The sequence below is a fragment of the Lytechinus pictus genome, chromosome 19 (assembly GCF_037042905.1).
Source record: "Lytechinus pictus isolate F3 Inbred chromosome 19, Lp3.0, whole genome shotgun sequence".
Taxonomy (NCBI): Eukaryota; Metazoa; Echinodermata; class Echinoidea; order Temnopleuroida; family Toxopneustidae; genus Lytechinus; species Lytechinus pictus.
In genome coordinates this window covers 3395030-3411027 of record NC_087263.1, presented here as the reverse complement: position 1 = coordinate 3411027, position 15998 = coordinate 3395030, and the positions used below count along the sequence as shown (strand labels likewise).

Below are 15998 nucleotides of genomic sequence, written 5' to 3'. Positions count from 1 at the left end.
AAACACACTTTAGATCACATACTGATATCTTATTTTTTGAAAATAACATTCTTAAAGTAAGTGACATATCTTTTCGAACGTTGAACGCAGGTGCCTTAACCACTAGACCACAGAGACGGGTTAGTGGCTAGGGCGACCCCGATCCGACTGACCGTCAGATAGACAGATTCCTTTGTCGGGTGTAGGTGGGTTTTGAACAATGACAAGCCACCAAAATCGAAAAATCTGTCTATCTGACGGTCAATCGGAACGGGGTCGCCCTAGCCACTAACCCGTCTCTGTGGTCTCGTGGTTAAGGCACCGGCGTTCAAAGCTGGGGGCCCGGGTTCGATTTTTTCGGCATTACCAATTTTTCCAAAGGGCAGATAGCTCTGGGGAACCTTGATTTAAGCTACGCCTACCATTGTTCTCTTCATCTATTTCTTTCACAAAATATTTAAATAAATGAGTTGCCAAAGCTGTTGTACTTGTATAGTTTCACACATATATATATATATGTACATATAAATCTATGCTTTATGCACTGTGTAGGGTGGATGTGGATCGCAATGAATAAATGGTACGAGCGCGAGGTGCAAACTGATATATTATAGTGTCATTTTGATCTAGGACCGGTTATATTTTAATGTCATCATATATATGGAAACTGATGACTATCTTCCCATTCCTCTTCCTAGGCTCGAGATAAAACTTGTCGATATTCCAATCTGAAAAAAGGGACAATTTGACACTCACCTGGATCTGGATCTGCCTATGGAAAAAGGGGTTTGTCATTTTCGTGTTTATTCATTGGCAGAAAAGAATTCTATACCTCTATGACTCCTGCGTAAATCATGATTTTGTACTGCACTATAGATGTAAAAACTAAATTTTATATTGTGTTTGGTTAATTTGCTGATTTCTGATGATATAACAGTTTTATTTTATTTTTGCACTTAAGAAATTATGGGGGGGGGGGCAAAACGATATGCTTGACGGCCCAATATTTTCATTGGTGGGACGATCGCCCCTGCCCCCCCGGACCCAGGATCGACGCCTCTGTTCCAAACAATTCCTCCCGATCATTAAGCGTAAACATAAACCACACTGAAAATGCATAAGGTGTACGTGCACGTGTACCCCGCCTACGCCCTTGAATGGTTTTTATGGTCTGTGAAATCAAGCGATCAATCGTAATATTCACGAGTACCTTCCCAATTCTGAAATGGAATGATCCATATGTTTTCCAAGATCGTTCTGAACCTTCAAAAGGGACTACCAAAAATACTTTGTGTCATACTCGAAAGTTAAGTAATAATTGTTACTAAGAGAAAATGAAGCTTGTTTTGATCGTTTTCTTGGCCGTTCATGTCTTGGTTGTCCCATCGACAAATGTAAGTAACTAAAAAACTTTCAACTATATTTGAATTTTACTAGATTCTTTTATTTACAATCACTGATAGTCTTCACTGTTAGAAAATATTTCCTAAAAAAACCCGAATTTCCTGCAGCAGAGTCTCGAGAAACCCTGTACACTATAAAAAAAATATTGGGTAAACTTTTAACCAGCACGAGGGTAATTATGTGTCCAACCAATTTTGGGCAGTAATTTACCCAATAATTGTCCAGTAAGGTTTAAAAATAAGCAGCAATTACTTTAGAATGGGTACAATTTTCATCACACTGGATAAATAAAAGAGCCCCTCAAAATGCCCAATGTTGGTTGGACACATTACCCTCATGGAGCATTTTCACCCAGTATTTTTATAGAGTGTAATCTTATACATGCATCAAAATTAATACATCAAAATTGTGGTCGTTCGCGTTGCATGTCATGAATGCGACCGGAACGCAGCGTAACGAAAAATATGCGAAGCTTTGGAGCGGATTTCTTTCTTCTTTTCTCTCGATAAGAAGAAAATGCTATGCTTCGGAGCGGCTCAATAAGATGAAAATGCTATGCCCTGGAACGGAAATTTTAGTGTAAAAATGGGGGTCCCCTCCGCGACACATATACCCACTAAACTATATGCATTATATACTGAGTGCCCCCCCCCCCCCGGGGGAAAGGGTCCCGTTTCAGGCACTCGGGCGGCGTCGACGTCTTTGGTAAACGCGCGGCTCGCTACATAGCTATTTTAATCGCCGAGTAAATTCTCTTGATCAACAAAATGTAATTGATCGATAAGCAGTTCCTTTACAAATTATTAAGTTTTTAATTTCCCGTCCTCGAAATACGCAATTTTGTTACATAATATACGTACTAAGGCTACCAAGCTCATTGGTTTAACGTGAGTAAACGTAAAGTTTGGAATTAACAATAATAAGCTAACCATGGCTTTAGTCGTCGGCAGGCATTAGACAGGTCCATATTTAAAATAAAGTTAATTTCATAGCCTAGCCTAGCCATAGCCTAACATGTTGTCTTGTCATCAAAGGGGAATCCAACCCAAATAAAAACTTGATTTTATAAGGAAAAGAAAAATCAGACAAGTTGATCGGTGAAAGTTTGAACAATATTGGACAAACAACAAGAAAGATATGAATTTTTAAAAGTTGTAAATATTGGTAATCACTATACCCATGGAGACTTCAAATTGGCCGCATATGGGATGTCATAGTGATGTAAGGCAAGGACTACTCTTCCATGTACTCCAATACATATTATGGCTGAAATGTCATTTTTCCCAAAAGTTTTATTTCAAATTATATTTTTCTTTCATGAGGACAATGACAATGACAATGACAATGATTTTATTTCTTTGACGGCCCCTCCTGGGGGCATAGAAGAAATATAACAACTTACAACAATGGCAATAATAGGCATAAGAAAAAAATACCAAGGTAACAATAATCAAACATGATGATAATAAACATATGTACAATACAAGAGCAGTAATAGAAATAGAAACGGGCACAAATTAACCCACCCACTCCCAACATGCCAGAGAGTATCTGGAGACCGGTACCCCACTGAGCATGTGCAATAAAACAATATAAAACAATATACTACCTGGGTTATATTTAGATTACTGCCCCAGGGCAATGGGTACTTAGGAGAAAACCACAAATCCCTGATAATAAAATACATGGCCTATAGGAAAGTTGTCCTTGCCCCTTGTCATAATTTACTTACCCAGTTGCCAATTTGAAATCTACATAGTATTAGTGATCTCAATTTTAAAGCAGCTATGACTTTCTTATTGCTTGTCCGATTTCTTTCAAACTTTCACCATTCTGTTTAATTTATTTTTCTCCTTCCCAACACTTTAATGGCCAAGGCTGGATTCCCCTTTAATGGCTCTTGGAAGAATTGAACCTACTAGATCTAAGGCCTAGTACCGTCCAGCAATTTGAGGGTGTTGGTGGCAACCCAACGACCTCAATTTTGTAAAGACAAGTCCACGTGCGTGCGTAGTCTTATTCCGAAGACAAAAGTCATGAATATTCATATTGATATCCGGAACTGCGGTGGGAAAAAAAATTGGCGTGTGCGGCAACAAAAACAAAAATATGACATTTTCATAGATTACGTGGCCAAACGTATGACATAGCAACAATCCAACAATCATACAACATTAACAGAAGATAAAACAAGCTCACAAAATGCGATTAAAAAAATACAAATATACTTATCTTCAGTGGTTACAATATTGCAATGGAAATATTTATGTTTTGCCATTTTACGTTATGTTTATTGAGTTTGCTTTTCTTCTTTGCAATAACTTCCTCGGTGACTTTATAAGACATAATAATTAAATTGTTTTAAACTAGGGAGAGTCTCTTGGTATTTACAACACAAAATGAATTGTTTACCAAGTAAAATAAGAAAATGAAATGCTGAGGTGGCTAGACTTAATGGTTCAAATAATCCAAATATAATAGATTCGCATGAAAGGAAATAATTAGGATTAAAATCAGTCTAGGGTGTCGCATTGCAAAAAGGGGATAGTGCAGTCGTTCTCTAACTTTGTAAGCCATTCAATCTTTCAAAATTTTGTAGTGTGTGATTCAATAGTGATATTTAATGGAAGAGTAGACATTTTGGTACTCTGTTGCCTATTAATGTTGTAAAAATGATTAAAACGAGTAAACACCTTGGAAACTCGAGTTATTGATATTTAAACAAGGCATAAACGATGTTGGTCTTGCCCACTTGTGAAAATAACCCAAAAATCGCGATTTGCGACGGCACGCAACATAATTTTTATCAAAAGTTCATTGGAATAACTGGGACATGTGGGATGGAATAACATTTTTCATAAGAGAGTCTTGCACGCAAACTTTAACGTTGACCTCAAAGTGACCTTTGACCTTACCATGTGACCTCCGACTGCAGCATAACATACAGGTTCCCCCAAGTACATCTACAGCCCAAGTTTGGATGAAAAGTGACTTACGGTTGCAGAGTCATGTGTCATAAGAGTCTGCACATCAACTTTAACGTTAACCTCAAAATGACCTTCGACCTTACCATGTGACCTCCGACTAGACAATAACACGCGGGTCTCCTATCTACAACCCAAGTTTGGATGAAAGGTGAATCACGGTTGCGGAGTTATGTGTCATGAGAGAGTCTTGCACGTAAACTTTAACGTTGACCTCAAAATGACCTTTGACCTTACCATGTGACCTCCGACTGCAGCATAACATACAGGTTCCCCCAAGTACATCTACAGCCCAAGTTTGGATGAAAAGTGACTTACGGTTGCAGAGTCATGTGTCATAAGAGTCTGCACGTCAACTTTAACGTTAACCCCAAATGACCTTCGACCTTACCATGTGACCTCCGACTAGACAATAACACGCGGGTCTCCTATCTACAACCCAAGTTTGGATGAAAGGTGAATTACGGTCGCGGAGTTATGTGTCATGAGAGAGTCTTGCACGTAAACTTTAACGTTGACCTCAAAATGACCTTTGACCTTACCATGTGACCTCCGACTGCAGCATAACATACAGGTTCCCCCAAGTACATCTACAGCCCAAGTTTGGATGAAAAGTGACTTACGGTTGCAGAGTCATGTGTCATAAGAGTCTGCACGTCAACTTTAACGTTAACCTCAAAATGACCTTCGACCTTACCATGTGACCTCCGACTAGACAATAACACGCGGGTCTCCTATCTACAACCCAAGTTTGGATGAAAGGTGAATTACGGTTGGGGAATTATGTGTCATGAGAGAGTCTTGCACGTAAACTTTAACGTTGACCTCAAAACGACCTTTGACCTTACCATGTGACCTCCGACTGCAGCATAACACACAGGTTCCCCCAAGTACATCTACAGCCCAAGTTTGGATGAAAAGTGACTTACGGTTGCAAAGTTATGTGTGATAATGTTTGTGACGGACTCAAAAGAGTAAGAGATGTCGATGCCAAGAATTGTCAAAACTTAAAAAAACTTTATATCTATTGGTATAACTGAATTTTGCAAACTGAATTGTCCTACACTGCAAAAACTCCAGTGTTGATTTAACACCAGCCCGGAATCTATATATGTCCACACCAGAGAAGTGTTAAACAACACCAGTTTCGTTTTGGTCTAACACCAATTAGTATTAAAACAGCATCGATTTGATTCCAAACTGGTAATGTTTCAATACTTCTCTGGTGTGGACATATATAGATTCCGGGCTGGTGTTAAATCAACACCGGAGTTTTTGCAGTGTATAAACATTGCTTTCGTCTCATCGAAATTCAGTGAAAGTGATGAACATAATTGAAAAACACTTGAATCTGCCGTGAGTTGATGTTACGAGTCAAAGTTTGACAAATAAACCGTTATATCGTCGGCGTACATGGATATTCTTTAGTCTTATGCCTTGAATATTTCAATTTTTCTTATATTTATGGCTAGCATTTCTATGGCTAAAATAGAAAAGATATGGAGATAAAGGATTCCCCCTGTCGAATACATTTCCCTACTGTAGAATGTCCAGTTGAAACGTTATTGTTTCTCACACAGCTTTCAATATTTTTGTATAGAACACCGACAAAATTGTAAAAATTATTTCCAAAGTTGAAACATTTCAAAACTTCTATTAAAAATGGGTTGTTCCGTGAGTCGAAGGCCTTTTTATAATCGAGGCTTAATAAAATACCGCCCAATCGCTAAAACCTATGTAGAACATTGTCGCAAGTACTGTTTCACGTCTTCCACGGTCGTAGTATCCAGTTTTAACAGAAGCTACTTGATCAGGGGGACGTTTCATAAAGCTGTTCGTAAGATAAGAGCGACTTTAAGAACGACTGGCGATCCTTTCTTGTGGTAAATGATGTTCACCATTATACATTCATTGGTGATTATTTCGGGCACAAGAAAGGTTCACCAGTCGTTCTTAAAGTCGCTCTTAACTTACGAACAGCTTGATTATGAAATACCCACCCGGGTGAATATGGTAAAATATTTTTCATTCTCTGTGCTAAGGCTTTGGAGCCGATCTTGATATCAACATTTATGAGTGGTGTTATGGGCCTGTAATTTTCTATGAACATTTTATCTTTTCACTTTTATTGCTATTCTCTAGGGTACCTTGCCTCTGTGACGTAGACACCATTCCTCGTTCAAAACTGTAATTCAGAGTCTCTACGACCAACCATAGAGCTATATATAGCTCCATGGACCAACCATGCCGACGGTCCAAGTTTTGCTTTAAAAATGACAAAACTCGACGGTTATTCCGTCGTTAAATATTGTTTAATCGTTTTCATTGTGTATAACAATCTTGGCATTTTATAATTATGAATAACATTTTTTCGTTAGTTTTACGCTTTGATCTATGAAATTGTTGTGATGTAGTTGCTATGACCCAAGTCGTATAATCAGAAGGCCTTGCATTTGCTAAGCGGAGTTTTTGATATAAGTACAAGGCGCTATAAGAAAACCGATTATTATTAGTAGAAGTATCAATATCATCGTCATTATCATTGTCAATATTTCCTTATTATCATAAGTATTTATATCATTATGTTGTTATTGTAGTTATTGTCACCTTTATTATTATTATTATTATTAATTTTATTATTATCATTATAACTATTATTATTTTTCTGTCTAAGCAGCTTCCACCTCTTTCGATTTTCTTTCCTTCTTACTTTTTTCCTTCCCCTCTTTCCCCTCTCCTCTCACATTTTCATTTTTTCCCCTCTTCTTATCACCTGAATGTCTGGTGCTATTGCTTTTTCTGATCTTCTTTTTTGTTGGTCTTTGTCTGTAGTTTGTTTTGTTTCTTGTTTCTTTGCTAACTTGTCCAGTTCTATTCGGTTTTGTTGTGTGTGTGTGTGTCTTTTTTGTTTTCGTCCTGTCTTGTCCACAAGTGATTTGCCTGTTCGCACTCTCCAATATACTCAGGTTTGTTTATACACCAGGGGTATGACATAAACTTTTAGCTAATTGTCACAAAGTGAGTATAAGCATAACCACTACCCACTTTTCAATGCAGGCCAATAATGATGATGTCGTGAAATTAATCCAGACGTTACTCGATAGTGCTGATACACAAGAGGATGGCATCAAACAAGGTGTGTAATATATTTCCTGACATTTTACTGGATTATTCACTATTCAAAAGGGGTAGAATAATATGCACTGGTCTATTCATCAACACATAGCCACTATATGAGCATTAAATGAACATTTGTAAAGATCATAAATTAATTATTGGATCAATCAACCAATGGATCAATGAATCAATCAATCAATATTAATCAATCGATCAATCAATTAATCAAACGATATTGATCGATTGATTAATCAATCAATCATTGTTTGTAATAAGTAGTTTTTATTGACAACTTCAATTCATATACAAAATAAAATACGTATGACAAATAAAAGTTTAATATCTCTACAAATTGATGAATACCTTGAAAACCCATTAATCTAACACCATTTTTTTCCTTAAGTGTTATCGATTGATCGATCAATCAATCAATCAATCAATCAATCAATCAATCAATCAATCAATCAATCAACCAATCAATCAATTAATCAATCAATCAATTGTATTAACAGAGCCATCAGAAGGGCCTCTCAAATGTACCAAGTGTCAGAATATTGTTGGGAGCAACCGTGGCAACAAATACTGCGTATCTGAAATGCCAGACCAAGTTGAAACGTGTGCCGAAGGTGTTACAAGTTGTTACGTAAGTGAATAATGAAAACCCCTTAAAATTATGATTTATTACTGTCTAGAATATGGATAAAGCTTATAGATTACTGCTTATTGCGAGAGTTCTCATTTCAACAAATGCAAGAAAAATTATGATCAGTTTATTACAACAGAAATTGCTATGTTTGTCATTGTTTTTATTGTCGTTGTCAATTTATGAGTATTGATTGTAGCAGCAGCTTTAGCAGTATATATAAAGTTGTAGTAGTCTTTGTAATAGTAGCAAAAATAGTAGTAGCAGCAGTACAGTAATAGTGGCGATGCTTGTATATTTTTGTAGTGTAGTAGTAGTAGTAGTAGTAGTAGTAGTAGTAGTGGTAGTAGTAGTAGTGGTAGTAGTGGTAGTAGTAGCAGTGGTAGTAGTAGTACTAGTAGTGGTACAAGTAGTAGTAGTAGTAGTAGTAGTAGTAGTAGTAGTAGTAGTAGTAGTAGTAGTAGTAGTAGAAGTAGTAGTAGTGGTAGTAGTAGTAGTGGTAGTAGTAGTAGTAGTGGTAGTAGAAGTAGTAGTAGTAGTAGAAGTAGTAGTAATAGTAGTAGTAGTAGTAGAAGTAGTAGTGGTAGTAATAGTAGTACTAGTTGTGGTAGTAGTAGTAGTAGTAGTAGAAGTAGTAGTAGTAGTAGTAGTAGTAGTAGTAGAATTAGTAGTGGTAGTAATAGTAGTAGTAGTAGTAGTAGTAGTAGTGGTGGTAGTACTAGTTGTGGTAGTAGTAGTAGTAGTAGTAGTAGTAGTAGTAGTAGTAGTAGTAGTAGTAGAAGTAGTAGTAGTACTAGTAGTAGTAGTAGTAGAAGTAGTAGTAGTAGAAGTAGTTGTAGTTGTAGTAGTAGTAGTAGTAGTAGTAGTAAAAGTAGTAGAAGTAGTAGTAGTAGTAGTAGAAGTAGTAGTAGTAGAAGAAGAAGAAGTAGTAGTAGTAGAAGTAGTAGTAGTAGTAGTAGTAGAAGAAGTAGTAGTAGTAGAAGTAGTAGTAGTAGTAGTAGTAGTAGAAGTAGTAGTAGTAGTAGTAGTGGAAGAATAAGTAGTAGTAGTAGAAGAAGAAGTAGTAGTAGAAGTAGTAGTAGTAGTAGTAGTAGAAGTAGTAGTAGTAGTAGAAGTAGTAGTAGTAGTAGTAGAAGTTGTAGTAGTATAAGTTGTAGTAGTAGTAGTAGTAGTAGAAGTAGTAGAAGTAGTAGTAGTAGAAGTAGTAGTAGTAGTAGTAGTAGTAGTATTAGTAAAAGTAGTAGAAGTAGTAGTAGTAGTAGTTGTAGTAGTAGTATAAGTAGTAGTAGTAGTAGAAGTAGTAGTGGTAGTAGAAGTAGTAGAAGTAGTAGTAGTAGAAGTAGTAGTGGGGGCGTCGTGGTCTAATGGTCATGACTCTCGTCTTTCAATCTGAGGGACGTGGGTTCGATTACCATGCAGCCATGGCATGTTTTCCTTCTGCAAGAAATGTACCCACATTGTGCTGCACTCAACCCAGTTGAGGTGAATGGGTACCCGGCAGGAAGACATTCCTCGAATGCCAGAGCGTCTGTACTGTAGGCAGCGCGGCTATAGCCGGGGTAATAATAATAATAACAACGTTATTGTAATGCGCAGTTGAGTATATACAGTCATATAGAAATTGCGCAATATAAATGTACAATTATTATTAGTAGTAGTAGTAGGTCCTAGTAGAAGCAGTAGAAGTAGTATGCAGAGAGAAGAAGAAGAAGCAGAAGAAAAAGAAAAGGAAAAAGAAAAAGCGCGTATCATTCTCCATGTTTTGCAGCACCCCCAGGTATTCTGGTAGATGTGTGAAAATGGAAAATTGTAACCCAAAATTTTGTAGTGAACCCCCCTTTTTTGGCTTTTCAAATTTACACCAGCATCCCCACTTCAAAAATCGTTCCCAGCGCTCCACCGTCAAACAAGTTACTGATGCATCATCATTTTCTAATCACTTCAGATTCGAGTAAGGAACCTTGTGGACACAGAAGCAAAGCGTATTAATACGATGGAGGTCATCCGTGGTTGCCAACCAGACGGACTCGTGTGCGATGAGGCCATCGCCATAAAAAGCCGTTTTGAGAGATACACACAGTGTTGTGATCATAACGAGTGCAACGTGGACCACGTCGTTGCATTCCCTGAAGAATAAGTCATCTTATCATTCTGCTTGACATGACTCCTCACATTTACATCGTTCTTTAAAACCATTGATAACAAATAAACAGAATCCTTTATTGTAGAGGAGGAAAATGGTGCACATTTATATGATATGTTGGCCTCATATATCTAGTGTCATAATGTTACCATGGTTACAGGATTTAGTACTTGTAAATCTAAAATAGGCACCAAGTAAATTCATGTTCTTAGTTTTAGTTTCCGTTTTGCTTTAATCGATTTTATCTTCTGACTGTTTGGATCTATTCACCTTGGACAGGTTGGCTCTACAGGGAGTAAAGAACGACTCTATGATTTTCAAAGAATTGAAAAAAATTAATATGATGGAAAAATGATAAGAGGAAAAGAGGATAGGTAGAGAGTACGCAGATTGCTTTTTTTTTTTTTAGATGTATGGGCCACGTACCTTCTCTTCGATACAAAAGGTACAGTAGGTACTGTTTATCATTTAAAGACTCATTTAAGATCGAGTCATAATACTAGGAAATGGAGTTTCGGTACAAGCGTTAACTTAGAGTTCAAATCAATAATGATCGCTCAAATATTATCCGCATTCTAATTCAGATAAATCAATTCCAGTCCTATTAAACTTAGTATGGAGGTACATGGTATATGTTATATATAGGTATAAAGCCAATTTTGATATATAACAAAGAAAGTAAATGGGTTTTATGTCATTTATATATAGGGTACTCTCTTTTAATTTGGTTAATGTGTTTTATAAACCTATTGTTTTTACGATATTCAATTTCAGATCATAATTATATGACAATGTGCATCGAATTATTGGTCGATTGGATCAACCTTTTTTTTTTTAACTATTCGCCCTTTCACACGGTAAAAAAAAAATCGTAATTTGAATGATGATTCCAGTGAAAAATAAGGCTAATGACGAATTTTTAGCACGTGTGAAACCAAAGTAGAATCACGAACGCTAATCACAATCACGAATTCAAATTCTAATCTGGAGATGAATTCCAGTTACGGTACGAATTTTGCGTGTGAAAGGTCCGATGATTCTAAAGACAAATTGCAATCGTCATTACAATGGGCCTTTTCATACGTGAATCTTGAATCATCATTTTAATGATAATTGCTATTGTAATCGTGAATGTGATTAGCGTTCGTGATTCTAATCATGTTTTAGTTTGTTTTCACACGTGCTAAATATTCGTCCTTAGCTTTATTTTTCACTGGAGTCATCATTCAAATTACGATTTTTTTTTTAACCGTGTGAAAGGGCGGTTGGATGATTCAAGATTCACGTCTGAAAAGACCCTTTGAGTGCATCACCTTTCCCTTATTCCCTTTGAAATGAACCTGTATTCAGCCCCGGGGTCTCATCAAAATTAAGACTAAATACATTACAACAGTACAACAGTTTTGTTTTCCATGGCTTCCAGCCCCCCCCCCCCTCCCTCTGTACGCCGGCAGGGTTGGGCAACAAGAATAGGTACTAAGTAATGTACTAGATCATTAATGCGAGTACGATCGTGCTAAAAATTCATCATTAGCCTTATTTTTTACTGGAATCATCATTCAAATTACGATTTTTTTTTACCGTGTGAAATTAATAATAATATTAAAGTTGATATCTCAGATTCACGCAAGCATATAGGAATGAGTTATTATACAATATGTTCATAAAAATCATTCATTATGATTGAACTCTAATATAGCGCAAACTTGTCGGAAACTGCTGAAATTAGTCAACTTTGTAACTAATAAAATTGTATTATGTCTCCCTTTTCATGATTATTTTACGCTATGTTGGCATGCAAATATCGCAAGGGCCTCCCTTTTGTAACTTATCTGAAACTTGCAATAGACATTGATCCAAATGATGCCCCTAGATACAAAAATAATAACTACTTATATTTCGTTCATATGCAGGGGTGAACCGGCACACGTTATCATGGAATATCAAATTCCCGTGGAATGCTTTGTCAATGATTGGGATGCTTTTGTGTTAGATTTTGTATAGATTTTCGAATGTATTGTGTTTGAGTTTACTTCCTTCCTTGAACACCCCTGGGTTATGATATAAACAGCATTGTATGTGGCATATTTTTAACCCACTTATATTTTTGTTCATTGAAATATTGCCAGTTCTGGAAGGGTGTGTTTCATCACGTGATAATGCTATGAATGCCGAGAAATATTCTTTAGAGTTGTTAAAAAAAGAGCTATAAAAAAACTCTTATTCATAAACAAAATTGTCATATCTCCCATGATCTAAACAACCCACATTGTTCATTATGATGTATCAGTAATTAAAAAATGTACTTATACAGAAAGTCACACTATCGCGACATAAAACGTTTTATTTTCTGTCAAAATAAAATGGTCAAAATCTGTTACTAAATACCGGTACAGTAACAAAGCCCTTTATACTCACAATTCACGACTGACTACCTATAGCGTAATAATAAAATATGTGGATTAGTGTTTTTTGTGATAGCTTTCATTTTAACAAACAGGCAAAAATATAATCTTTTTATTCCAAATTGCTCGTCCTATTGTTGTTTTGTTGTTGTCAATATTCATGAGTATTTGCAGAAGCAGCTTGTAAAGTCTATGTACCGCATCCGCCACCCTGAACCACTCTCAAGCATGTCTCTTAATCATAAGAATACTGAAACTTGAAACTACGAATGGGTATGAAATTTGCTTTAAAATGAATGAGCAGTCACTAAACCTGAGCCAGACAATGCAAAAGATATTAACAAAAAACGTCACAGAAGTTTTGGTGAGATGAACCGTGTAACGTTCAAAGTTGATTTTTGTTTGTGATGTCATGACCAGTGAACTGTTCCGCTATGTGCCATTCATCTTTCATCCACATCTATGCAATTTTATTTGCGTTGTTCGCACGCAAGAATTGTTGAAATCGAACAATGCATATTTTTCTAAAGTTGGGTATTGTTCAGACATGTACATAACGAAATGTATTATCGTTCAACGCAGTGGCTGATCCAGGGATGGGTCACTGTGAACGATTTTTTTTGTCTGGGGGACTGGGGGTGATGATGTAAATTTGACAAGCAAAAAAAAATATGTAAGGTGCATTGAAAAATGAAGGTCATTTTGCTCCTGAGAAATTTGACAAAAAGAAAGGGTTTCAATAAAAAAATTAAGATCATTTTTGGTTACATTTATCAATTTTTACACCTACTACAATTCCAGGGGATGCTGCCCGTGCTGTCTATTGAGAATAATACACGCAGCACCCCGAGCATGCACCCCCCTTCCAAGGGCCATGTCGCCCTCGGAGGTTATTTATTTCTTTTAAAATGCAGTTTAACCTTTATCAATGCTGTAAACACTAGACACGACCATATATATATATTAAAGGGGTACTCCGGTCTAAAAATTGTCAAATCAATGTAAATAAATAAAATAAAAAATGAAATTTCACTGCGCAAAACGCAGTATCATAAAAAATGGCATAATCTTATATTAACAAAGTTATTGAAGTTAGCTTTGTGAAAACATGTATACGTTCGCCGTATACGGGTCATGTGGGTGGGCTTATGATGTCATGTTTCTACCTTCCTTTTTCTGTTACATGAAATTAGAATTATTTGATGTTTTCATACAATCGCCAATTGGGAGGGGCGGACAAATAACTCTATCTACATTTCCCTCCGTAATCAAATGATTAGTATCTTCCTAGATAAATTATCCGAACGCGAGCTGAGAAAATTTTGATATTCCGATCTGAAACGAGAAAAAATTAACAACATATAGATCACACCTTTCAATGATGCGAGCTCGAAGTGAAAGCTATCTGAAAATATTTGATATTCCGATCTGGGACTATTCGTGGGAATTCATGAAAAGGATATGTATCTCATTAATCAATTGACCTAATGAGAGTGCGATCTTTGTACGCACGACCGTGCGTATACGGTCCTGGGGGTTGGTATAAATAGGCTACGTTGTCAGATAATTTTCGTCACTTTATAAAGAGTTGCAGCGGCACTCGAAAGCTCGTGAACTTGTAAGCTAGTGAACACTTTTTGCGAGAGTGAACACGAATTTCATAGAAAGCTAGTGAACACTTTTTGCGAGGGTGATCACGAATTTCCTTGTTGACCATAGTAGATTGCGAGACAAATGAATACCCTCTAGCGAATATAGAAGTGTACATAAAATGCGAGCACGCAGAGTTTTGAGTTTTGACAATTAGACCTAAAAAGGGATTATTGCTCCAATGGTCAACAGAACCTAGCTGTTACACCAAATACATTGGCCTAAGCCCCTTTCACAATTGACGTACGACCACTTGCGACCTTTTGGTCGTGCGACAGGCTGCAACAGGCATCAATCGCCAGTCATCTCATAATATCGCACATAGGCTTTCACAGTTGCAACAGCTGTCGTACAACAAAAACAACCAGTAAAACCCGTTGCACGAGTAAGTCGCTTATGATCCTATTGTGCTCGTGCGATCACATGCGAGTGTTGCACGAGGGATTGCGAGGGGAACGGTCGCACACAACGGTAGTGCAATGTTGTAAGCCGTTGCGATCGGTCTTGCAACAGTCTTATGGCCCATCATATTATCGCACCCAGTCGCAAGACAGGTCTCTGTACATGTAGGTCGCTAGCACATGTGCAAGTGTTGTACGACCTCCAGTCGAGTAAATGCGACTACTTAGTTGTGCCACCTGTCGCACCAAGTCGTGCAACGTTGAACAACACTCCCACGATGATCGCCCGACCGATGGTACGACCCCGGATACGAGCTGATGCGAGTGAATCAGTCGTATTTGATCGCGTTCTGATTTTGAACATGTTCAAAGTTCAGATGTGACCAGTCACGACCACCTTGAGTTCGTGCGACCGTCTACAACGACTGCGAGTGCTCGCAAGTCACCAAGAGATCGATCGTGCAACAGCAGGAAAAAACTGTTGCAGGCGGTCGTAAACTGGTCGGATGTCAATTGTGAAAGGGGCTGTACGGTCGCATACATGCGAATGCAACGGTAGTGGAATGTTGTAAGCCGTAATTTCGATCGGTCTTGCAACAGTCTTATATTATCGCAACCAGTCGCAAGACTGGTCTCTGTAGGTATCTAGCGCATGTGCAAGTGTTGTACGACCTCCAGTCGACTAAATGCGACTATACGTAGTTGTGTCACCTCTCGCACCAAGTCGTACAACGTTGAACAACACTCACACGATGATCGCCCGACCGATGGTACGACCTGATGCGAGTAAATCAATCGTATTTGATCGCGTTTGGATTTTGAACATGTTCAAATTCAGATGCGACCAGTCACGACCACCTCCGACCACCTCAAATTCGTGCGTTCGTCTACAACCACTGCGAGTGCTCGCAAGACACCAAGAGATCGATCGTGCAACAACAAGAAAAAACTGTTGCAGGCGGTCGTAAACAGGTCGTACGTCAATTGTGAAAGGGGCTTAAAGTGCTCAACCCACTGCAAGAGAGAAGTTCATATAAATATAAACAGACAAAGTGGAATATAATCATCTTCACATTCTTTACAGACGATTCCGAAATAGTAAAGTCGGAAATAGGTTTCGGGTGTATCATTTTAGAAAAAAAAATTAACCATTAAAAAATATATAACCGAAAGTATCTAGTGAATGAATTTATACGTTTACATTGCAGACCATTGAAAATTTGCAGTTTTGACGGCTATCTTTAAATATTTATGGAAAAATTAAATTTTACC

At 37.4% G+C, this 15998-nt stretch overlaps 1 protein-coding gene across 1 annotated transcript; it reads left to right on the top strand.

The window, feature by feature from the left end:
* The first annotated feature begins 1221 nt into the window (after positions 1 to 1221).
* LOC135157625 (uncharacterized) lies at positions 1222 to 12797 on the top strand. The gene is made up of 4 exons (XM_064113960.1): positions 1222 to 1373; positions 7425 to 7503; positions 7997 to 8127; positions 10073 to 12797. Exons 1-4 carry the CDS (start codon positions 1314 to 1316, stop codon positions 10262 to 10264), a joined length of 462 nt encoding a protein of 153 aa, XP_063970030.1. The 5' UTR covers positions 1222 to 1313; the 3' UTR covers positions 10265 to 12797.
* The last annotated feature ends 3201 nt before the right edge of the window (positions 12798 to 15998 follow it).